A 26675-nucleotide genomic window follows, 5' to 3' on the forward strand; every position below is an offset into this window, starting at 1 on the left:
TCATGACAGTGTCATGTCACTCTTATGTCGATACTGTCAAGTAAAGTGTAACCCAAATATATTCACGTTGTGGTAAATATACACCACATCATACTGAGAATAAAAGGAAATCCAACCATTTAATCCAATGCAATTAACTTTAAAAATCATTATTTTGGACAAAAGAATCATTATTTTGGACAAAATCCTTTTTGACTTTAAGGCAAAGTGATACATACAGAAGCATATTAGGGCCACATGAGGAGAAAATATTTTTGAAAATTCCGAGATAAAAGTAAAAATTTTCGAGAAACAAAGTCAGAAAGATATTTTCTGAGATTAAAGTCAGAATTTCTGAGAAAAAAAGTCAACATTTTCGAGATAAAAGTCAGATTTATTGAGAAACAAAGTCAGACATTTCTTAGATTAAAGTCTGAGAAGAAAAGTCATATCTCATTTGCAACCATAGGAGCTGAGAACGAGGAGAGGGGAAAGGGCCGATACGCAAGTAAACATGAGAGCATCCTATGCGGAAGCGTTTTCTACGAAAGCATATAAGGGCCACATAAAGAGAAAATGTTTTTTTTCAGAGAAAAAAAGTCAAAATTTTTGAGATAAAAGTCAAACATTTTCAAGATAAAAGTAAAAAATTTCGAGAAACAAAGTCAGAAATAATTTCTGAGATGAAAGTCTTTGTTTCTCGAAAAGTTTTTCTGTTTGTGTGTGTGGGTGTGTGTGCATGCATGCATGTGTGTGGGAACATTGGTGGTAAATTGTAGGAGTGTGTGTAAGGAAATATCTTTAATCTCCTGGATGAAAATTATACTCTTTCCCATTCATTTCCCATGGCGGTCATTTTTGACCGTAAACAAAAAAAGTGTTTCTACGTTGAATAAATCACTCAAAATTCAAAGAAAGTAGTCAAAAAAATTCTATGTGTTCAAAAGCCTTTTGTGAAGGATATCATAAGAACTTGAGGCAATCTGATGAAAAATGCCAGATTTATGGTACAGGGAATGTGTAAATTGGTCATTTTTGACCGGAACAGTGTTAGAAGGTTAAACGGAACTTTTAAAATGTTATTTCAGTAACCTTAAGTTTCAAGAGATCTTTTTAATCAGTTTTTATAGTCAAATATTAAAATGTATCTTATAACAAATATATATATATATATATATATATATATAACTACAATTCAGTTCAATTTCAGTATGTACCTCTGTATAATAAACTGGAAATAATGTAGGCCTAATAATTGTAGGCCTACCTTCTTTTCAAAGGCAGACTAATACTGAAACTGAAACCTGAACTGGCTTATATTTCATTATAATTGACTTCCAAATACCTTTTTTCGAATATAGTTTATATATTATAGCCCCATAGCCCAATTGTTTTTCATAAAACTAGGGCTGCTAGCCTATAATCTACTGGGAAGTAAACAAAAGGTACTTCGTAATTAAGGTTATATATACGTCATCAACTTTGTTCTTAATTCTTCATTTTTAATCATTTATTCATTTTATCCAAAGCGACTTTCATGTCAATTATATTACAAGGGGGCGCTCTACCCAGAGCAACAATTGTGAAATACCTTGCTCAAGGGCACATTGTTCGAAGCCAGGAAATGAATCCACAAAGTTTCAGGCTACTGCATGCTTCTTAGCCACAGTGCTACCACCTTCCCATCGTTTCATTTTCACCATGATCATTTTCACACTCCAGACCCACTCTTATAAATGGAAATACTTACCTTGGTCCTATTCCAACCTCTACCATCAGAAATGTAAGAAGTAATCACACCCATCCACCAGGAAACATTAAAAAAGATGTAGCGTGTAGGATACTGCTTGGCTCAGTTCTATTCCAGCCTGGGACTGGAACCTTGCAGCAACAGACGTGCAAACAAAATGGATGCTAGCATCTGTTATCTGATCTCTGACACTGTGTTTTAACAAATCAAATAATGTAATTTATACATAATAATATAATAATATAAACCAACTTCTGTTGAACATCATCCACAAATCTTTACTTAAAAAAAAAAAGCAAACAATGGCTGCAGACTGGCCACTATGTAAACATGAAGCAAAACTGTGAGCCAGGGGTGTGGCTAGAAATTTCCAGCCCAGTGTAAGAACCTAGCATCGATGATGGCACAAGTCAACCCCCCCACCTCCTTGATTTGCACCACTACTGGCCAACGGCCCCTTATAATACATCATTTACACCAAGTGATCAGTGGGTCGCTTGTGTGGTCAGCCCCCCATGTCCCCTAGAAATACTGCTGGTCTACAGCCTCTCTTAGTGTTCACTTACAGTTGTTCATTTACAGTCTTGTCCACTTCCCTCTCAAAAGACATCCAAGTTGAAGTTCAAGTTTCAAATAGTCATGTACTCATGAATTATAAGTTAGACATTCATGTGATTTGAGTTCCTGTGCTGTGCTGCTCCTGCGCTGATTTCCTGACAGCGTGCTCCCTCTTCTGGTGTAACTGCAGACTTTGTATGTAGCTGAACTTCTCCTCACATATTTTGCACTGGTAAGGTTTCTCTCCAGTGTGAACTCTCTGGTGCGTCTTAAGAGCGTCTACACGAGCGAAGGCCTTCCCGCAAACGGAGCAAAGGTGAGGTCTTTCACCTGTGTGTCGCCGTTTATGTTTTTTGAGACATGATATGTTAGTAAAACTGCTATCACATTCTGAACATTTATGTGGTTTCTCTCCTGTGTGACGTCTCTGGTGTATGACCAGTTTTGAGGAGGATAAGAAAGTCTTGCCACAATAGTGACAGAGGTGAGGTTTTTCACCTGTATGCGTTTTGTTGTGATTGGCGACCATGGCTCTAGTTTTGAACCTTTTACCGCACTGCAAACACAGAAAAGGCTTGTCATCTGTGTGACTTCGCTGGTGCACATTAAGTGCACTCGAACTCTGGAAGCTCTTGGTGCACTGGGTGCAGGAGTATGGTCTTTCCCCAGTATGAATCCGTATGTGTTCTTTTAATTTAGTTGATGTTATAAACCTCTTTGAGCAAAGGGAGCAATGATATGGTCTATCCTGTGTGTGTCTTCTTTGGTGTTCACGGAAGTTGCCTAACTGTGCAAAATCTTTGTTACACTCTGTGCATGTATAAGGCCTTTCTCCTGTGTGGATTCTTTGGTGAACATAGAGACTCGATGCACTTGAAAGCATTTTGCCACACTCTTTACACTCATAAGATTTCTGGGCACGCTTGAGACTTTTCTTGCAAGGCGATGACGATGACTCTGTGCTTTCCAACACGGCAGTAGCGGGCGGATTTTTTCTGGTATGCACTCTCTGGTGAACAGAAAGCTGACTTGGGAACGAAAATACCTTTCCACAATCCCTGCACTCATGAGACTTGACACGGTCAGTTTTTCTCTTGCCTGTCTGACCTTTGCACTCAAGACCCATCCTTTGTCCTTGTGCTTTAGACTCACAGGGACGTTGAGGAGGAGACGTCTTTTTATGATGTCTTCTTTGGTGAGCTCTGAGGGAGTTCAGTTTGAGAAAGGTCCTACTACACTCACTGCAGGAATGCAGCTTCTGTTCCAACTCAGTCTGTTCTGTCTGTCCATCTCTTCTTTGCTCCTCAGGTGCACATGCGGTGTCTCCATCATCAGAACAGGAGTCCACGTCTTCAGCTGGAAAAGATAACACATTTTCATTGATTTGCCAAAATACAATAGCAATCAGCGAACACAACCTACATATGAACATTCATCCCTTTTGACTCCAGCATCTGATTGATCATCATTCTACATATAGTTTCCCTTTGAGGGCCGTTCACACCAGAAACGCTAACTATGATAATGGCAACAGTTTTAAGTATAGCTCCTGCAATTATGAATGACGACATCTCACAATGCATACTTCCATGATAACAACATGAAGAACGATGGCGATAAGGATTACTTTCAGAGCGATTTTGTCTATCATTTAACCATCCAAATGATTTCTAAACGGGGTTATTAAAAGGATAATCCACCATTTGGGGATTTACACTCATTTTTCACCTCCCATTCAGTTTAACAATTGATTTTTACCTTTCTCCAGTTAATCCAGCTGTTCTCGGAGTCTGGCGATACCACTTTAAGCTCCAGCCTAGCATAGATCTAGCCTGGGTTTTCCCATGCTGCCTTACGCGCGCAATTTTATTCACGCTGCTAGGCAGCCTGTCGGTTATGGGTTGAAACACTTTATTTTGCTTTTGAGTGGGTTGCCAATCCTTGTTGGTAGCATTTGTTTTTGTGTACAGATCTCGGAGCCTAGGGTGCCTAAAGAGACACGTTGTTTTGATGGCCTGCTAATGGGGCAGACAGCTAGCGGATCGTTAGGAAAGATTAGACGAATGTGATCATTTCTGTTTGGGGCTTTTTTGGGCCGGAAAACGCTGATACAATCTTTAAATAAGCTTGGTAGTTGATTCGCCACTTTGGGAAATCCCTACCAATAACACAAGGATTTTATCATCTCTCCTATGTACATCTGAAATGTGTTGTGTGGATCTGCAACCATGCAGAGCCAGGTGTGCTAGCTAAGAGGTTAAAATGGATGCTAGCATCTGTAATCTCTAAAACTGACAGTCATGATTTTTTTTCAACATGAAGAGGAAAGAAAACATTTTCTGTTGAACATACTCAAATCTTTAATGATAATAATAAAACAAACAGGCTACAGAATACCCACTACATAAATTTAACACATAATAGCAACACTGTGGGCTAGGGATACCACTAAAAAATTCCACACAGATAAAATTTGCTCGTCATTTGCACAACGGGTCCACTCCTGGCCAACGGCCTCTTGTATTATGTCATTTACACCAAAGGCCAGAGTATGTCCAATTACTCTTTGAACACGTTCATGTGATTTGAATTCCTGTCCTATTTCAAAACTGTCCCCACATTGTGAACACTTGTGAGACTACCCGATGGTGTGCTCCCTCTTCTGGTGTAACTGCAGGCTCTGTATGTAGCTAAACCTCTCCCCACAGTTGGTGCACTGGTAAGGTTTCTCTCCAGTGTGAACCCTCTGGTGTGTCTTCAGAGCATCTTGGCGAGCAAAAGCCTTCCCGCAAACAGAGCAAAGGTGAGGCTTTTCACCTGTGTGTCGCAGTTTATGCTTTATAAGATTTGATAAACGAGTAAAACTGTTCTTACACTCTGAGCATTTGTATGGTTTCTCACCTGCGTGAGTTCTTAAGTGTGTTTTCAGAATGGCATTAGTTGTGAAAGTCTTGTTGCAATGTGTACAGGGATGAGATTTGACTGCTGTATGTGTTGCCTCGTGGCTATTAAGGGCATTTGTACTTTTAAATCTACACCCACACAACAAACACAGATAAGGCCTCTCTTCTGTATGACAGAGCTGATGACTTCTTAGGGCAGCTGGACTAGGAAAACTCTTTGTGCACTGGGTGCAAGAATATGGTCTTTCTCCCGTATGTGAACGTATGTGTATTTTTAAGAATGATTTTGTTCTATATGTCTTTGGGCAAATGGAGCACTGATATGGTCTATCCTGCGTATGCCTTCTTTGGTGTTCACGCAAGTTACCTAACTGTGCAAAAGCTTTGTTACACTCTGTGCATGCATAAGGTCTTTCTCCTGTGTGGATTCTTTGGTGAAGATTGAGATTCCCTGTGTTTGAAAGCATTTTGCCACACTCTTTACACTCATAAGATTTCTGGGCACTCTTGAGACTTTCCTTGCGAGGCGATGGCCTGTTGGATGACTCTGTGCTTTCCAACACGGCAGTAGCGGACGGATTTTTTCTGGTATGCACTCTCTGGTGAACAGAGAGCTGGCTTGGGAACGAAAATGCCTTTCCACAATCCCTGCACTCATGAGATTTGACACGGTCAGTTTTTCTCTCGCCTGTCTTGCCTTTGGATTTACGAGTCTTCCTTGGTCCTCGTGCTCTAGACTCACAGGGACTGTGAGAAGGGGACGTCTTTTTATGATATCTTCTTTGGTGAGCTCTCAGGGAGTTCAGTTTGAAAAAGGTCCTACTACACTCACTGCAGGAATGCAGCTTCTGGTCCAACTCAGTCTGTTCGGTCTGTCCGTCTCTTCTTTGCTCCGCGGGTGCACATGCGGTGTCTCCATCATCAGAACAGGAGTCCAAGCCTTCAGCTGTAAAAAAAAACAACGTTCAGCTATTTCCCAAAACTGGGATGGAATTTAGCATAGAATATCACTCTTTATACATAATCTACTCATCAGAAGCAATCTCCTATAACAATAACACCATCCAATAGGATATCATTATTATTGTTTGACCTCCAATTATATGTGACTTTAAAGGCTACATAGCATTGGATGACCGCTCGATCATCGGTACTCATTCTGCTTGACTTCGGCTTGAATCACTGCATCCTTCTCTCTATACTCTAACATGGGAATCTCCGGCTCTGTTCTCTCCTGGTTTGAATCCTATCTCACAGGACGCTTGTTTAACATATCATGGTTTGGACAGCTATCTGCTCCTAACTATCTCACCACAGAGGTCCCCCAGGGCTCAGTGCTGGGTCCCCTTCTCTTTGCTATCAACACCACCTCCTTGGGACAGATTATCCGTTCACATGGCTTCTCATACCACTGCTATGTGCACAACACACAGCTCTAGCTGTCCTTTCCAGGACCCCTTGATCCCCCTTGACCATACCTGTCTACACTCCCGTTTTTCCCGGGTTTCTCCCGTATTTCAAGGTCATCTCCCAGCACCCTCCCGTTTTGTTATTTCTCCCGGAAAACTCCCGTAATTTGCATGGCCATCAAACTTCATTTTAAAATCATGGATCCATTCAGATTGCCAGATTGTGTATGAAATACACCCTACACATACACGATCACTTAGTTTCAATTTCAACTGTTTTGTCATAGGCTAAAACCTGACAACTCAAAACCCAAATAAGGAAGCGGGTGCCAACTGCGCAGCCTGAGTCTCGTTGTAAGCAAGCGGGCTAGTTGAATGGCCTACTCCAGAACTAGCTGTTGTGAAATTGTTGGGAATTTAATTGATTAACACATCACATAAGCTGTTATTGAGTGTTGTTGATACACTGAACTTGTTCCCTCGGAACCAAATCTGACAGCAAGCAGCTTTGGAGTTTTAGAAGTAGGCGAAGTAGGCTGCAAGCAGGCAGCTGGTGGATACATAACTGGCATGCGTAAGGTAATGGTAAGGTAAAAGCAACGACCGAAATGCAGTGTTGAAACACGTGTATAAAACGTATTAAATATGCAAACACAGATTCGGTATAAACACTGACCCCCCCCCCCCCCCCCGAAAAAAAAATCTCCCCTTTTTGGAAAGCTAAATGTTGACAGGTATGCCCTTGACCCCTTGATCTCGGCACTGATCTCGGATTGCCTCTCAGACATATCTACGTGGACGAAGGCACATCACCTCCAGCTAAACCTCTCAAAAACGGAATTGCTGCTGGTCCTCCCAGCTAAACCTACCACACACCATGACCTCAACATCAAAATTGACTCACTGTCTGTTGGACGTACCAGGGCTGCAAGAAATTTAGGAGTCGTTACCGACAACTAACTAACCTTCTTAGATCATGTTGCATCGTTTGTCCGGTCATGCCGTTTCGCACTTTACAACCTACGGAAAATCAGGACTTACTTGACTCAAGATGCTACCCAACTCCTGGTACAAGCATTAGTCATCTCACGACTTGACTACTGCAACGCCCTCCTGACAGGTCTCCCAGCCTGCACAGTGAAACCCTTTCAGATGATCCAGAACGCGGCGGCGTGCCTGGTCTACAATCAACCCAAAATGGCACATTACCCCGCTGCTCATCCAGCTACACTGTCTACCTAATGGCTGTCCGCATCAAATTCAAGTCTCTAACGCTTGCCTACAAAGTAGTCTCCAGTTCCGCTCCCATCTACCTGAATGCCCTCATACAGGCATACCCTAACTCCAGACCGTTGCTCTCCTCAGACGAATGATGTCTTCAGAGAACATCTCCTCTTGTAGCACTACTTACAACTAGTCTTGCTGATCCTAGTACTTACCACCTGACTAGAACTGACACTCGTCTGTTTAAAAACAGCACTCACTGATGCACTTATTCTTATTGTACTCTACCTTTTTTTATATTGTCCTAGAATTGTTGAGAGAATTGCTTTAAAATTGTTTAACATGTTGTTAGTCGCTTTGGTTAAAAATGTGTCAGCCAAATGTAATATAATGTAATGGATGACACTAGCCTGGGTGTTCCCATGCTGCCTTGCGCGCGATTTGATTCACGCTGCTAAGGCAGCCTGGAGACCATGGAGCAAATTTTCGCCTGAGATAGGGAATGAGTTATGCACAGACGCATGTGATAGACATCCGTGGCACCCAATAAACGGATCTGGGCATTTTTTTTCAAATGCGAGAAAATTAATGTTTGGTTCCCAGACCACGTCTCATTGAGAAGTGGTGGCGCTAGCCAGGCTAGGATGACACTGAAAATGCATGTTAACAGTCACAACACGCACCACATTCCTTGATCTTGTTAATTTGATCTGGGCTTTATATCTGTTTTGGGACCGCAGGCCCCTCCTGTGGATTCTGTTGAATAGACAATTTGACTGCACACGTTCCCATAATCCCGTGCAGTGGTCTTGCAGGCCTACTCACATTTGAAAATGAATATACAAAGGAATAATAATAATAATTAAGAGGAATATAAAATCATCTGTTAGAAATGTATCTTAATGGCTTAATTAAAAAAATGAGAAAAAATCCAACCTTTAAGGACACCAATTTTCTTAGTGAATGAAGAATGTATGGTAAATAAATAAATGTTCTTCCTTAAATTACAGGGGCAATAAGTATTTGACCCCTATGTTAAATTCCCATAGAGGCAGGCAGATATTAGCTGGTTTGATGCTCATTGAGCAAACCAGCTAATAGGCTAAATGAAAAACACACCATGCCAATCTCTAGGTATGGTGAAGGGTATGTGATGATGTGGGGCTATTTTTAATTCCAAAGGCCAAGGAAACTTTATCAGGATGCATAGTATCCGGGATCCATGAAATAAGTGGCCTTTAAAAAAACTCTGCCTGCCTCTATGGGAATTTAACAATGAGATGAGGTCTGACGTTAGCCAGACTATAATGCCCTTGTAATTTAAGGAAGAACATTTATTTATTTACCATACATTCTTCATTCACTAAGAACATTGGTGTCCTTATTAAAGGTTGGATTTTTACTCATTTTTAAATTAAAGAAGCCCTATGCAGGTCTGGTTATTCCTTCGCTGTTTCTGGGTTTTCGCTGGATTTGGGCTCGCATTTTTCATGACACAGCTCCCCCTGCAGCTTCGGTAGCAAGTGACTGCTACGCTAAACCCCCACTAGCTAGCGAGCTAGCCATGAAAAAACCAAGCTAAACACATACAGGGCTCACAATAAAACGGTCGAGCAAACACATTGTTTAAGAGACTATCAAAGCACATTACAAAAACAAGTAGGGTAGGCTACTTACAATTTCAACAGCAATAAAGTCAAGTCGGTGTCCGTTTTGCAGTCTTCTTAGAAACTACAATCTGACTACATTTTCGAGGCGTGATTGGATACTTCCGCTGAGTCACATCCGGATTTCCTCAGAACGGGAACAGAAAGTTGCATATTTGTTTTTTCCGCGGAGAAGCGATAGGGGGAGACGAAGCACCCACCAAACGACCCAGAAAGTGTTGTAGAACCATCCGAATGACTCTCAACCTGCATAATTAAGGTCATTTTTGCTAAAATTGTTGCATAGTGCTTCTTTAAGGCATTAAGATCAATTTCTAACAGATGATTTTATACTCCTCTTTTTAGTCAATTTTAGCATGGGTTCAAATTCTTATTCTCCCCACTGTATTTTAACATATAATCTACTTCTCTAACAGGCATGGTGAATGTAGCAAAAAAGTTGCAAAGGCATCCGTTGACAAGTATCAGATACAAAGGCTGCATGAGCTGTAGTATCAGTTACATATTGCTCAAATTGGAAGTTTTCTCACTCATGGTGTTTCCCTCTGAGTCATAATATTTGTTTTTGTCACAATAGTTCTGTGCTGTAAAAGCTTGAATATTTCACTTAAAAAACAATGAATCATATTCATATTCACATTAGGCTTAATGGTCAGTTTTGGTCATCTTGTTCAGGACAACCAAGCCGTATATAGTTTAGCCAAATCAGTTTCAATTGTTCAATCGTTCTGTCCATCTGTTGTTCCCCACTGGTGGAACACACTACCGGTTCCCACCAGAGCCAGAGAGTCCCTCTCTACCCTCAAAAAAACTTGTAAAGACCCAGCTCTTCAGTACGGAACCCTTGCAGGGTCATTGCAAGATATTTTTTGGTATATATCCAGAAAATGTGTGCTCATTTTACTAAATTGTGTGCACATTTTACTAAATCATGCGCACATTTGACTAAATCGTGCGCACGTTTTGCAAAATTGTGCGAACATTTTACTAAATTGAGAGCACAATTTAGTAAAATGAGTGCACAATTAAGCGAAACATGCACATGATTTAGTAAAATGAGCGCACATTCTCTCGATTCACAAAATATCTTGCAATGACACCTCCTGGGCTCCGTACTTCAGAGAGTACCTCTCTTCTAGCACTACCAACAACTAGACATGCCAATCTAGAACTTAACACCCGACTAGACCTGACAATTGACTGTGGAATTAGTGCTTGACTGCTACACTAACTTAACCTTGTTGCAATGTACCTTGCAGGGATGTGCCAAATTTGAACAGAAATTCTACCTCCTGTTTGCTACCTCAATTGAAATGCAAATGAAATTCCGAAATCCAAGTGAAATTATAGTCCGGAAAATACGGTAAATCGTAGTCAATTCTGTGTCAAGTCTGTATCTCAATTGTGCTCGTTTTTTGTGATCTTCAACCATTTCTGGATTACGTTTTGCCTTTCGGAATTGAGTCTGATATGTGATCTGAGAGTTGGACTGTTTTTGCCATGCCTGTTTTGTGAGGTTTGATCCAGTTAAACCGTGTGTATAGAGCTTAATCAGTCATATTTGACATTGATGGGGGAATTAAACTTGAGCTGAATCCGGTAGCTTGAGGGATCCCGGGTATGCATCTGCCACCAGCCAGTTGTGCATTGCTGCTGTATCCCATGTCCCGTTATGTAGGCTAGTTGTTCAGAACAGGGAGGTGTTGTTACCATGGCAGTATGCAAATGTTGCTGTGGGCAGCCAGGTCCGTGCGCACATGCTACTGTAAGCACAAGATTCGGGTGAAGAGGTATCCAGCTCTTCACCCCCACAACTTGGGCTACGCAGGGTCACCTCCCTGTTCTGAACAGTAATGTTAAATAGACTTGGTAGTTGATTGGCCACTCTACCAATTTCTACCAATAACACAAGGAATTTATCATCTCTCTTATGTAGATCTGAAATGTGTTGTGTGGATCTGCAACCATGCAAGGCCAGGTGTGCTAGCTAGGAGGTTTAAATGAATAGCATCTGTAATCTCTGAAACTGACAGTCATGATTTTTCTTTCAACATGAAGAAAATAAAACAATTCAAGTATAACATACAAAATTTTTAATAATAATAATAATAATAATAATAATAATAGTAGTAATAATAATAATAATAATAAACAAAACAGCCTACAGAATATAGGTGAACGTAATGTGACCTTCTCTAAATTTTTGAATGCACATGTCCAACACTTCAATGTTTCAGAACTTTCTGTTATGATTATGAAACATTACATTTGAACCAAAAGCCAGATATCCCCGGCTTTTTGTGAGTAGTGTATGTCAGCTACACCCAGGGTTCATACACCTATTCCAAGATCAAATTCAAGCACTTTCAAGGTCAATTTTCAAGCTTTTCTAAGACATAACAGCGGTGGAAATTACATATTATACAAATACACTAACTTTTTTTACTTTTTCTATCACATTAAGAGATGGTTTTAACAAACATATTGTGATTCTTAATAGCAGGAAGTAGACTTTGCTTGCTAGCTAATTGGCTGAGTCAGTATCATTGTCTCATGATCTGTTATCCTGAGCTACCAACCAGTAGGCTAGCAATGTGGAGATGTGATGTTGGTGTCTGAAGGTGACGGAGTTGTCATATAATTGGATAAATTCAACTTCTTGCCAAACGGCACGATATGCACATATTATATATATGTTTCATACATTATACCATAAATCACACTTAGAAATACAGCCTATTAGGCATATGGTACATTTATAGAAGAGCAAAGTAGCCTATATAGGTCTATGAAAGCCTTTATATTACAGCCCTGGTTAAGTCTATCATGATCATTTTGCCATATGATGTAGAAACATTTGTTCACTTTATAACATATTTTGTTTAGAACATAAACCAACACAGTTTTTCACAATATTCTACTTTTTTAGATACACCTGTATATCTCAAGAGCCTTTTCTCCAATTGGTTTTGAGGATATTTATGGGTCAGTGACAGATAAGGGTTGGTAAGATGAGAAAATTAAAAATATGTTTAAACCTTTAAAACAAAACATGCCTGAGGTTTGCTAAAGTGTATACTTTGTATTTCTGTTGTATTCATATTATATAATATGACGTGTATGCTATTTTGTAACAAAAGATAGAACTAACAGCCTGTTAAATTGTCAATTGGTGTAACCACAAAAATGACAAATATCTAATATTTCACACCTCCTAGAGTTCATGCAATTGCTCTCATGAAATTATTAGTTTATTTTGTAATATCCTATGAGAATATGTTTTATTATATTTATTTCTAAATTTAAATTATATGGGTTTTTCATTGTACTGAGCAAGACCTTATGCTGTAAACATCTTGTTTTCTGTATATTCTTTGACCATTTGAGTAAAAATGGTTTAAACAACCATTATTACAGTAAAGTAGAGTATTAAATCATTATCCATATTATTTTTTTGTACATTATTAGTATTTTAGACAAACTACTGGTTACACCAATTGACATAAATCGGTTACACCAATTTACCATAAAACGTTTATAGCAATAGGACAAGAAATTGACACAGAAAATAGGCATCAAGGTAAACTGAATTGGATATTTTGATATGTATTCATGTCATTCATCATATTCCATATCAAATATAATTTCATAACATCAATGAAAAAACTTGTGTTCTATTTGATTTCAATTCAGTTCTCATACAATTTCAGTCTATACCCATTATTTTCAAAGTGAGATAAAGGGCCCTATTTTCGCGATGCAAAACCTGGCGCAAAGCGTATTATTATTCTGATGCAAAGTTTTTTCCTATCTTACACTTCACTTTTATTAAATAATGCGCCCAGGGGTGTGGCAATTACCGACATAAGGTGTGGTCTGGCACATGATCTAAAAATCGCTATCTTACGCTATCTACCGTCTAAAAAGCATTATGCCACTGACCAAGAAAAGCCTGGTCTATAGTAAAAGGCGCATATGAAACACGTCACTGTCACGAGATGTAAGCAGCAATTCCTCTGCAGAATAAATGTCCTTAGGTTATTTATTCAGTCATTCGAACATTATAGGGGGAAGTTTTGCTTTTTTCAGGCTATGTTTTTGCTGGTAACCCATTGTCAGTCAATATTGAAAGTAATCAACTGTGTACAACTGTTTTGTCGTTGACTATGACACCACTGTGAAGTTAGTTTCACTTTGCCTATATGTTCAATTAATAGACAAGTGCAGATGTGTGTAGCCTATACTCTACTCGGTTTTAGTAAAGAATGGCTTAGTGGAATACCTGTTCCATACGGTCTTGTGTACAAGCAGATTCCTTCAAATACACCGCTGACTATCAAAATACTGATGCGCTGTTTGAAGTTGCCCTGCTTGCTGTTAAAGGGAATGACAGCTGTCCTCCTCATTGGTTTAAAGGATGTTAAACCCAAAACACACCCATGACTGATTAAGAAACATAAGAGCCACCTTTTTGCGTCAGGCACCTGACGTTTGATAACAAAACCACCCCGAATGTGGACTGGACAAACCCCTAAATGTATTTACGCTATTTGCTAGTGACCATGCATTTTATATTGCTAAATTAATGCCCAAAGTGTGTGTGAGAGAGAATAAGAGTGAGTGAAAGAGTGGGTATGATAATTTCTTAACGACCAACCAGCAGCAGGATCTGCGTTCACATGCACTCTGTGGCGAGACAAGTTTTTCTTGCTTGTAAGTGGCATTCATTGGGGGACAAGAGGCACATTTGCAGGCATTATTATGGACAACTATGTACACACTTCACCTTTATGTGAATATTCACAGTTTGTACATGAAATTGAATATTTTATGATTATTATGATTTATCAACATTTTTAAAAGGTCATACCATTTGACATGTAACCTAAGCTTGCCTGGCCATGGCCTAAAAACACTATTATGTTACTTTAAGAGAGTTGCTAACCTTGACTCATAGCAGTTGGGGTCTTGAAGGGTCCTTCTCTATGACATAATTTCCTGTCACATGATTCTCTGACATAATATATACAAAATTGCTCCTTAAATGGTGGTTACACCACTTGACATTTTAAGTGGTTGATGTGACAGACACGATTCCCCATATTAATTCAAACATTCAGAACAATGGGGTTTCATTACTTGTATTAAATATAGAAAAGTTCTTGTGCAAGATCATGCCAGATTATTTTAGAAGGGATTTTGGAGAGAATTTCAAATTTTTTTCAGCCAGTGTAATTATTTGGTTCATGTTTTTGTGGTTACACCGTGTCGACAATTTTACCCAAATTCAGTTAATACTCTTTCAAAGTTAAATAAATCCAAAACTTAGGGTTTGATGAAAATGATATTTGAAAATAATTTGTCAAATCGTTTTGACATGGCTCTGGTCAGAGGTATCTACAACTAGCCTACGTGTCGCGTGACGGTTCGTTGATGCAAGAATAATTGTCTCGTCGGCTATTTTTAGTTAATAAATTAAACGAAATTTGAAGAAAGACTATTAGTCTCCCTCTTCAACCTAACTTTCTCCTTGTTGTCCAATGACTGAGCTAAGTAGCCTATTAAATAACATGTTAGCTTTAATGGCGACCTACTGTATCTAGCAATGAATCTGTATGACCCTACATGATATCTGTTCAGCAGTCCGAAATAGCTGTTTTCTAACCAACGCTCATTAAAACACGTTGATGCAGTCTAGAGCCATAGTTTTATCTACCGCTGGTGCAGTCATCTCCGACTGTGTGCAAGGGGGCGTTGTCACGCATGAAAACGGACAGGCAGATCAGTCACACATGCAGAGGCACCAGCGAGGACCATGGCGGAGAAGTTTTCATTTTAAACTCTCCGACTTTCTGCATCTAATACTTCCACCCACCTCACCCGCAAGGCGACCACAATTGTGAGTGATGCAAGTCACCCCACTCACAATTTGTTTGATCTACTGCCCTCTGGAAAGAGGTACAGAAGCCACCAGACTCACCAACAGCTTCATACACCAGGCTGTTAGGATGCTGAACTCTCTCCCCCCTCCACCCTCAGCTACATAACATCCTGGACTTTGGACCCACAATGGCTGCCTTGCACTACTCCACTTGTACACTTGCACACTTTGCAACTTGTTGTTGTTGTCCTGAAAACACTTCTGAACACACTTCTGCTGCTCTTACATAACTTGCACCACTATGCCACTTGCATACTTAGGTCAAACAGAACTACCTCAGCCATTTATTGGCCTGACTTTTGCACTATTATATTGATGGTCTACTGTATGCACAATTTCAACCCAAATTTTGCTGTTCTTATTTCTTCATTGTATGTGCCTTCTTATTTACTTTTTATATTGTTTACTTGAATGTTATGTTTGTCTGTGGACTTAATTGGTAAAATATGTCTTGTCTCCACCGTGGGATAGTGGGAAAAGTAATTTCGATCTCTTTGTATGTCTTGACATGTGAAGAAATTGACAATAAAGCAGACTTTGACTTTGACTAATAAGCTATTCTGTCAGATAACTATTTATATCAAAAGAAATACAGTTACAATTTCAAACATTTTCAAGCACTTTATCCAAAATGCAAGTATTTTTCAAACCTTGAAAACGCAACAATAAAATTCAAGCATTTTCAAGGATTTTAAGCGGCCGTACGAACTCTGTACACCAATGTCCAGAGTATGTCAAATTTCCTCCAACGGCGTCTTGTAATATGTTATTTACACCAATGTCCAGAGTATGTCCAATTACTCTTTGAAAACATTCGTGTGATTTTGAGTTCCTGTCCTATTTCAAAACTGTCCCCACATTGTGAACACTTGTGAGACTACCGGATGGTGTGCTCCCTCTTCTGGTGTAACTGCAGGCTCTGTATGTAGCTAAACTTCTCCCCACAGTTGGTGCACTGGTAAGGTTTCTCTCCAGTGTGAACCCTCTGGTGTGTCTTCAGAGCATCTTGGCGAGCAAAAGCCTTCCCGCAAACAGAGCAAAGGTGAGGTTTTTCACCTGTGTGTCGCAGTTTATGGTTTATGAGATGTGATACTTGAATAAAACTTTTCTTACACTCTGAGCATTTATATGGTCTTTCACCTGCGTGAGTTCTTACGTGCTTTTTCAGATTGCCATTAGTTGTGAAAGTCTTGTCACAATGTGTACAGGGATGAGATTTGACTGCTGTATGTGTTGCCTCGTGGCTATTAAGGGCGTTTGTACTTTTGAATCTACACCCACAAAGCAAACACAGATAAGGCCTCTCTTCTGTATGACAGAGCTGATGACTTCTTAGGGTAGTTGAACTAGGAAAACTCTTTGTGCACTGGGTGCAAGAATATGGTCTTTCCCCCGTATGTGAACGTATGTGTATTTTTAAGAATGATTTTCTTTTATATGTCTTTGGGCAAATTGAGCACTGATATGGTCTATCCTGTGTATGCGTTCTTTGGTGGTCATGCAAGCTGCCTAAATGTACAAAAGCCTTGTTACACTCTTTGCATTTGTAAGGCCTTTCTCCTGTGTGAATTCTTTGATGAAGATTGTGATTTGATGTGCTTGAAAGCATTTTACCACACTCTTTACACTCTTTTTCTTTTCTTTTCTTTTTCTTAGCAGGCTCTTTGGATGACTCTGTGCTTTCCAACACGGCAGTAGCGGACGGCTTTTTTCTGGTATGCACTCTCTGGTGAATAGAAAGCTGACTTGGGAACGAAAATACCTTTCCACAATCCCTGCACTCATGAGACTTGACACGGTCAGTTTTTCTCTCGCCTGTCTTGCCTTTGCATTTACGAGTCTTCCTTGGACCTCGTGCTTTAGACTCACAGGGACTTTGAGGAGGGGACATCTTTTTATGATGTCTTCTTTGGTGAGCTCTCAGGGAGTTCAGTTTGGGAAAGGTCCTACTACACTCACTGCAGGAATGCAGCTTCTGGTCCAACTCAGTCTGTTCTGTCTGTCCGTCTCTTCTTTGCTCCGCGGGTGCACATGCGGTGTCTCCATCATCAGAACAGGAGTCCAAGTCTTCAGCTGGAAAAAAAAATCTCAGCTATTTCCCGAAACAGAATGGAATTCAGCACAAATTGTTGGTGCTTCACACTTGCAACACAACCCACTCATGAAAAGTAATCTCTTCTGACTTGACACCATCTGATAAACACATCACTGTTATTGTTGTAATTTGTTAAAGGTGCTCTTTAGGCTAAAACATTTGTTGTCACTTACAGCAAACATCACCTCACCATCCGCTAGCTGCCTGTGTTCTGAATACACTGTAAAAAAACGCTATCTCTGTGGAAAACCCAGGCTCCAAAAACGGCCTCAAAACAACTTGGGCAAACCTTGCCCATAAAAACTGTTCCAGCAAATCACCGACAAGATGCACGTTTAAGAGAGTTTCAATTGCACAGGAGGGAGGGGGAAGAAGTAGCAAACTAGCTTTCTGTTTTGTTTGAAAGTCAACAGAAGTTACATTACCCAGCATTGCTTAGAGCGCTTATGACTTTTCCCAATTAAATATGACCTTAAAGCAAAATCATAATAAACAGTCAATTAATCATGAAGGTTACTTTGGATAAAATATCACGCAAAATCATTTAATGCAGTATCCTGAACAACTATCTAATCTAATGGCCCAAGTGCACTTCTGCGGATGTGCACCAATGAACAGGTATGCTAAGGGATCAGATTCCAAAAATAATTCAGTGGAAATGCATGGATTCATGAATTATTTTTGGAATCTGACCCCTATCATACCTGTTCGTTCGTACTCGTCGCTCGACTTATCGTGACTAAATTCAAGATGGCGTCGAACGGTAAAATTCCTTAAGGTACTGTCTGTATAAATCGTCTTGTAAATAATCTACCAGTGCTTTTTTCAAAGTTCTCCATGTCTCGTTTTAAATGTCAAGGCCCTCGGAAGTCTACCAATGAAGTATGGAGCTACTTTGAGCCTCGTAAATGGTGTAAAACAGTGACTTATTTGCACCACAACGAAACACTGTTGGTAGCATTGGCTAACTAGCGCCAGATTTCTGAGTGCAGGGGACAAGCGGAGGTGAGCTATGAGACATACGTTCACACTCGGTATCATGTTTCAACACACTTTAGGTCAATATCACACTGGAATTCTGCTTTAACTCCTTAATATCAATGAAGAAGAAAAAAGTCAAGTCATTTCAAGTCATTTGTCTCAAGTCTAAGTCAAGTCTCAAGTCATGAATAGCAAGTCAAAGTCAAGTCGAGTCTTCTATACATGTTGATCAAGCAAGTCTCAAGTCTTAAAAAAAAACAAAAAGCTTAACTCGTGTCACACTGTTCGCCAACAGCAACATCCATCTTCTTTGTTTTCAAGTAGCAGGGAATTCAAGCCAAACCGATGCAACTCTGCCATCAATCATTATGTTAAGCCCACCTAACGGCTCTATACACGATGTGATTGGCCCTATCGAAGTTTACTTTTTCTAGCTCGCAAGCCAACGGAGAGTTGCTAGACTAGCCGCTAGGGTGCGTCTAGATTTCTAGGCTAATACTGACCGGTTTAGTCTACAATTGTTATGATTAAATTGAACAGGATTAAAAATAGTATAGTATTTTCAGCATTTTCCTCCTCCGTCTGTACTTACTTGTGGGGTCATAGTCACCGTCTCCATCATCATAATCATCATCATCATCATCATCGTGTTGATCATAGTCAGAGCTGCCTTCATCACCGTGGTCCCCGTTTTCTGTTTCTATCTTATAAACTCCATCGGGCCCCAGCATTCCACGGCAGTCTTCAAGATTCACTGACACCACATGCAAGGGCACCTGCTGGGATGGTCCCTCTGCAACATCACTAAGAGACACTGGGCGGTCTTCTGGATCATCCTCTGAGGTGCAAATGAGGAGGAGGTTTGCTGGGCTCGAATACACCTGTAAAACAAACAAATAAAGGTGTATTTTACTGGCATAAGACTTCTCATTGTAGCAAATGTATAGGGTGTGTTAGCAATATTAGTGAGTCCTATTTTAATCTATTTAGACGCAAAGATGGTTTGAAATGAACCAAGGCATACCGAAGTCTTGAGGGCACAGTTGGTTTCTAATGGAGGTCTCAGCTGTGGGGTCTGTGATGTAACATCCTGGTCATTGTTGGTTTCTAATAGAGGTCTCAGCTGTGCGGTCTGTGATGCAACATCCTGGTCCTTAGTGGTTTCTAATGGAGGTCTCAGCTGAGGGCTCTGTGGGCTCTGTGATGTAACATCCTGGTCCTTGTGTGACCTTTGTGGTGACCTTTCTGTGTCCGAGCTACCAGACTCTGGCTCATCAGGATCGGGATCACCATGGCAATCTGAGGCATTAGAACTGGTCTGCATGCATGGGACACAAAAAACTGAATCAAAACTGGTGTTACATAAAAACAGAAAGAACAATACATTTGATACAGAACACTTTTTAGACATATCTGAGCAGTGTTTCCCCTACAATGTATTCCACTGAATTTTGAGCGCCACTGCAAAATATTCACATTATCAGTAATGTCACGACATTTACTTGCACACTGTAAAAGCACAACAGACAATGTCATCTTGAAATTGTTTTCTGAAAATCATCATGACTAAGTTTCAAATAAAATCTTCACCTAGTCTCTCATCTCTATTTAGGACATAAAGGTTATGCTTCACAAGCCCAAAGACAATCCTGCAGCCCATGCGTTCTGAAGCAGCCGAAGCAGAAAGCTAGGCTAACATTACGGCCACACCCTAGCAACACCCATCCATTGGATAGCTAAACAATTCAGTTTAGTGTGCCCCCGTAATAACCTCAAGTCCAGGTTCAACTAACCTAAATGTCTCGCTAAGTACTCGTCACACCGATATCACACACACACACACACACATCACGTGAATGAGTGTTATGAGCCTTATCAATGAAGGCTATGCGATGATGTGGGGCTATTTTAATTCCAAAGACCATTCATGTTATCATCATAACTATTCAACCAGTGTGTGTATGGTTAGAATTCTGAAGTGCAAAATAGTTTAGGCTACAGCAGAAATATTTCCATCCATGGATAAAAATTACAAAAAAAATGATAAAAATGGCATGCCTCCGGACCCCCTTAGCAGAGCTTGGTTACAACTTCCGGCACCACACCACAACAGCACCACTGCTGGAGAAATTTCTAGGGGAAACACTGCTGAGTGTCTCCTGGTCAGTGTACACACTTTGGGCCATTCCACATCATCTCAACTAATTCTTCTGGAATCCTTTGGTCTCAAACATCTCTGAACAAATTGCCAGGTGTACTTAGGTTACTCATGAAAGACATGGTGTATATTTGGATTATTATTTCAGACCAACACTCTCCAAAATAGTCAGCCAGACATGATTCTTCTTGACAGAGGTCAGGTGCATCATGGGACATTAGTTGAATTGAAACAGAATGTCTCATCTTCTCATCATGTGTGAAGTGCATGGTCAACATTGAGGATGTGAAGTTGAACATTAATTATATCTGTAACTGACAGAGTAATATTTCATATGGGAAGTCTACTATGCAACTTCTAAAGAGAAATAAGCTTACATCTGCATCTGCTGTATCCATGGTTTCACGGGGGTCACCATTTCCAACCTGTAAAGCAGCCTTAAATGATACATTGCCAATGTGAACCAAAAAGCCTGAAAAGAAATGACTTTCATGTTGGGTAAGACGTATCATAGACAAGAACATTCTTCAGATAATGATAGAGTTCTGAACCTTACTTACATCTGTCTGCACAGTAACCCTCTCCAGGACACTAGGGGGTGTATGGGTCTCCTGTGCATTCTTCAACATACCATAAACAAAAATGAATCAACATGCCATTAGGCCTAGAAACAGTTTTAAACTAGCATATAAACAGGTATTGACAAGAGTGCCTACAACATGTTGGTCTAAGCTTTGTATATAACGTTACTGGACATATAAAAATAAACATTTTGATATTTTTATTAGCTAGACTATTTGCCAGATGGTACAAAAATAAATCTTACATGACTCCTTTTTTGGGGGTTCCAAACATCCTTTCCCAGTATTTCCTTTAAAACATAAGTAAATATAAGTAATTATTGCAATAGTAACCCCTCAACAGCAACAGCACCAAAGTATGTCCGATGTGATGTACCTTTGGGAGAATGTACAGGGCTGAGCGTCCAAGCTCTCCGCTGGTTTTCAACACAGATGGGGTCACTGGAGAAACTTGAAGTGTTTTAATTCTTCTGTGGCCATCTACCTTCACAAACTGGAAATCAGTGTTGCCCAATCTAGGAAACGCACCTCTGAGGAAACTGTGGAACTCCTTGGCAGACAAAGACGTCGGCACCTTGATTTTTCTGGAAGCATTCCCTACAACACAAATGGCAAATGAAAATCCTGACAAGCAACTTGATTTGTGCAACACTGTCTTAGAGCGACAAAAAAAAGTAATTGTATAGCTCCATAATTAAATGTAAAGTAAAACGGTAACACTTTACTTGACAGTATCAACCTAAGAGTGACATGACGCTGTCATGAACACATGACACTGTCATAACACATGAACCCTAACCCTAATCCTAAACTCTAACCTTAACCCTAATCCTAACTCTTACCCTAAATCTAATCCTAACCCTAACTTGTTATGACAAAACATGAATGACACTTAATAACAGAAGCGTTATGTCATAAACGTTTATGACTTGTTTATGACACGTTCATGACAATGTCATGTCACTCTTATGTGGATACTGTCAAGTAAAGTGTAACCAGTAAAACATACCCTTTTGTCGGGACAATATATGCATATGAGGATCAGAGAGGAGACAAACTCTGAAGGTCACAAATTTGTGTGGTGCCCTCCTCCTTGGTGGTGAGAGGGCGACTGTGCTTTGACGGGTGAGCTTCAGCCTGTAAAAAAATGGCAGAAAATGTAGATGATCGGGAACAGCACATAGTGGGTACAATCTATGAGGTGCGTTCAAATTCAGCAAACAGTGGCATACCGTCATGGCAAATATGTCAAACGATCTTTGAACAATGTTGGTAATTGGTAACCCCTTATCCATGTGTGTATGTTTGCAGAGAACTTTCTCCTCAAACTGATTACAAACATTCACTTGCTATGTTTATGAATTTGAACACACCCTGACATATGTGTATTTAAGTGCATGGATCCAACTGTGGATGATGAGAAAACAGGATTCAGAATGTACCGTCTCTGCTGCTCCAGCTGTTGATGCGGTGTCTGTTGCTCCAGCTGTTGATGCGGTGTCTGTTGCTCCAGCTGTTGATGCGGTGTTTGCTGCTCCAGCTGTTGATGCGGTGTTTGCTGCTCCAGCTGTTGATGCGGTGTTTGCTGCTCCAGCTGTTGATGCGGTGTTTGCTGCTCCAGCTGTTGATGCGGTGTTTGCTGCTCCAGCTGTTGATGCGATGTCTGTTGCATCAGCTGTCTCTGTAGTGTCTGCACCTCATCCCTCAGGGCACTGATGATCTTTTGGAAAAACAGGAAGTCAGACGTATCAGCATGATATCCTACTGTATACGGAGTTCCTGAGGCAAAACTAAGGTGTTGACTCATGTGTCACAACCTGATAGAGAAGATGCATCTACTGCAAGATACTTAGGGCAAAAACTTCTACGAAATGAACAAGTTTATGCAAACTTCACACAGTGTACTTGAACAATAGAATAGTAAATAGTAACCCATCACTCTGTGTTTGATAGTGAACAGGTATGTCATGGACTACAGCATGTAGACTACCTCGTTTGCTTCAATTAATTGGTTCTCTTTCTCATCCAGTCTCTTTTGAAGGTCGTCAAGTTGTTGTCTCAGGAGCCGGTTGGCCTTCACTTGATGCTCCAGTACCTGCTGGGAGTCCACTTCACCCTCCTGCAACCTCAACTCCAGAGCCTCCATGTCAGGCGTCACCTTGTCATCCTCACATAGTAACATCACAATTGTTTACAATCACTGAGAGGCCGTGTGAAGGGCTGACTTTTTTTAATGAGTTAGTGAGTTTAAGCTGATAGTCCTACAAAACCAGTGCTAAACACCATAAGTTAAAGGTAACCACGTACGCCATGCTTTTGGAGGTGCAAACAAACGCTTATCTGACTCTCGCCAGATGAATTTCGTTCCGCTTAGCTCCGCCTAGCTTCACTCACATCCATCTGGGACCTCTTCCGTTGAGAGTGATAGACCTCTCCAGAATATATCCCGCCTCCTAACTTCCGTATCCATCCAACTTCCGGGCGTGGATTGTCTATGGGAAATAACATGGCGTTTTGAAAGATCGTACCTGTCAAACTCTGTAGGTGACAAAGTAGAAAAAGCTGCTGGGCAGATTGGCCTACACACTTCTGCCATCTAGTTTCCACTGGATTTTTTGATTTTCGGTGCCGTTTGAGTAGTATAGTCTATAGTATACTACTTAAACGGCACCACCAGCTTTTTCAACTTCGCTACCTACAGATGTTTTACCGGTATGATATTTCGAAACGCCATGTTATTCCCCATAGACAATCCACGCCCGGAAGTTGGATGGATACGGAAGTTACGGAGGCGGGACTTATTCTGGAGAGGTCTATTTCTGCACCAGATTTTATGGTAGAGCCAATCAGGACGCAGGGCGGGAGTTTCATAGATGTGACATCACGTAGAAGCGACTGTGAGACTGTTATCAGCGTCACGGGTTGGCTTCGATGTGAGTGGTTGAAGTAGCACGTCAATAGATGACGGACAAGTGGCTTGTCCAATCGTATGCAAGATTTTTTGATTAGGCCCAGCCTTCTAAAGCAACACTTCTATGGATTGATCCCAGATGGATGAGTGAAGCTAGGCGGAACGAAATTCATCTGGTGAGAGTCAGGTTAAAGGGAAACTTGGCAGGATTTCCCCCTCTGCTGGAGAAATTGCGCATTATGCTATTTCAAACTGTGGGAAAAGGTAACGATAAAGCACATAGATTTGTTTACAAGCTAGCGAACGGTTAGCATAAGGAAAGTCACAATTTTCACCGGAACAGGTCATTTAACCATCCAAATGAATTCTAAACGGGTTTATTATGTTGAAATAGTTGCCAAGTCCCCCTAAACAAACGCTGCATTGCCATTGAGATCACATAGTAAGGAACCAAAAATCCGATTGTTTGCACCTCATACGGAATGCATAACATTCCGTTGTACCTGTGACAATACAGATTCTCTGTTCTAGCCTACATTTTTATATTTAACCGAGCTCATAGCGTGCTTCTTTTTTATGATACATATTACTAATTTGCTGTAAGGCTAATTCAAACGCTCACAATTGCTTCCACACAATATGCAGTCATGACACCTTTAAAAAAAGTACAAATCTGAAGTCTATTAATCAGATAATGCTAGCCTCACAACAGAACTTACAGTAACGTTACTCACCATGGTCAAATGTATGTGAACGACCTGTTTATCTTATGCCTTTAAAACATAGCCTAATTTTCCTATGCGATTCTAATCCGCTTCGTCACTTGCAATAATATCTTATTAACTAATAACTTGAAAAGAACCAGAGAAAACACCAGCCGCGAATCCAAAACATTGAAGAAAAAACTGTGAAACAACCGCAGTTCCAAACCTCTACTGCCCTCATGTGGTTCGGAGTTAAAGAGACGGGGGAAAAAGAACATTTCCAACTTCATATTCAGTGTGGATCACTGGACCTCAGCTGCTACTAACAAAAATACATATTTGAGGATGCTATAGCCAAGTCAATATGAAACTCTCTTACACAAATTTAATTAGAAAACTACTTTCTGCTTTAAATAAAACTAATTATCAGGTGAGTGTGAAGGCCTACTTCCAGGCTGGCTGCTAAACAAACAAACAAACAAACAAACACACACATGAATTCATACATAAATAACATTCTAGGCTCTTCAGTGAAATGAGGCAAAATGAAGAGACATGAAGGTTAGGAATTGATGAGGGTTTGTATTTCACAGTGGTTAACTCAAAATTAAATGCTCACTCCAGTTAATCACAAATTAATTTTTAAATAGGCTTATTATATTTCTGATATATCTAAATACCTGGAGAGAAGTGTGTTTCAATGCTCTTACAGATCAGTCACTTGCATTTCTCAAATCATCATCCATTTACACAACAGTAATGCATTTCTTGAAACTATTTGTGCAAACTGCACCACAAATTCAAAGAACCTGAATAATGCATTTTGACCACATGACATTAGCAATTGACAATGTAAAAAACAACACACACAATCAATTGTATGGACATGCCAAAGCTTTCACAAGCCACAACTGTCCCCATCAATGTAGGCTAACTTTACTGTGTAGCACAAAAATATCAATCCACATGGTGTCTACTATTTGTTTCTGTCATTCACTAGACCAGGCTATATCAGTATATAGTAACATGTATGCACTAAACAGTAATTTCAAGAATTTAGCGCATGATTATGTATATTCCAAAGACATTGTACTTTTATGTGGCCGCTGTGGCAGAGGTTAGGCAAAGGGGCTTGTAACTGAAGGATGCTCAATTAGTTCAATCTCCCAAGATGTGGGAGTGAATAAACAGTGTTTTCGCCTCCCCCCACCATCCACGGCAGAGGAACTCTTGAGCAAGGAACCCCCACCTGCTCCTACTGCGTCGCAGATAAGGCTGACTGTGTGTTCTGTGTGTTCTCTTTCTCTCTCTTCTCTCTCTGCTCACTGTCTCAGTGTTCACTCACAGGTGAATTACAGTAAATGCTAAATACATTGGAATGCTAAATACATTTTCTTTGTAGGCCTAATTCAATGAAACACACATGTTGGAAGTTGCCTGCTTGCTAACCTCTTTCTTGTCTATGACCTCTCTAGTGTTCACACAAGTTGGTTAACTACAAAAGCCTTACTGAAAACCTTTTAACGCTCTCCAGTGTGAACCATCTGGTGCGTCTTGTGCGACACTATATCGATATTTTTTCAAACTCTCCCTGATGGCTTTTGTAATTGGAGCCCATCAATGTTAGCAGACTGGAGAGACAGATAAGATAGCTACATGGCAAACAATTTTTGGTTCAAGGAATGTTTTTGCGGAAGGGTGCGAGAAAGTTTGCTGCTGGCGTTCCCTCACGATCATTCAAGAACGTTTTCTTGACAGCGCTGGAACGTTCCTTCGTAGTAAAATCTTCTGGGAACATCCACTAAATGTTCTTT

At 40.3% G+C, this 26675-nt stretch overlaps 1 protein-coding gene across 6 annotated transcripts; it reads right to left on the reverse strand.

Moving 5' to 3' along the window:
- Nucleotides 1-1266: 1266 nt before the first annotated feature.
- On the reverse strand, nt 1267-25036 carry LOC143127238 (uncharacterized). 6 transcript variants are annotated; one of them, XM_076288591.1, is made up of 13 exons: nt 24892-25036; nt 23237-23413; nt 22689-22966; nt 22256-22383; nt 21623-21843; nt 21492-21536; nt 21226-21285; nt 21043-21090; nt 19532-19825; nt 19100-19388; nt 17391-17504; nt 6023-6136; nt 1267-3643 (listed from the first exon to the last, which is right to left on the reverse strand). In XM_076288591.1, exons 1-13 carry the CDS (start codon nt 24892-24894, stop codon nt 2397-2399), a joined length of 3018 nt encoding a protein of 1005 aa, XP_076144706.1. In that variant the 5' UTR covers nt 24895-25036; the 3' UTR covers nt 1267-2396. The 6 variants fall into 6 exon arrangements, with proteins under 6 accessions (XP_076144706.1, XP_076144701.1, XP_076144715.1 ...); XM_076288586.1 differs by having other exon boundaries at nt 21043-21102; XM_076288600.1 differs by lacking the exon at nt 21043-21090.
- Nucleotides 25037-26675: the final 1639 nt, after the last annotated feature.

The sequence above is a fragment of the Alosa pseudoharengus genome, unplaced genomic scaffold (assembly GCF_046254945.1).
Source record: "Alosa pseudoharengus isolate Yale_2024_CS ecotype anadromous, Long Island Sound unplaced genomic scaffold, YU_APseudo_1.1 YU_APseudo_1.1_scf_1, whole genome shotgun sequence".
Classification (NCBI taxonomy): Eukaryota; Metazoa; Chordata; class Actinopteri; order Clupeiformes; family Clupeidae; genus Alosa; species Alosa pseudoharengus.

Coding starts and splice junctions, on each gene's coding strand:
- LOC143127238 (XM_076288586.1), bottom strand. Junction 22,384..22,688: donor CAGCTGGAGCAGCAGAGACG/GTACATTCTGAA, acceptor ATTTTTTTACAG/GCTGAAGCTCACCCGTCAAA. Junction 21,286..21,491: donor ACCCCCAAAAAAGGAGTCAT/GTAAGATTTATT, acceptor GGTATGTTGAAG/AATGCACAGGAGACCCATAC.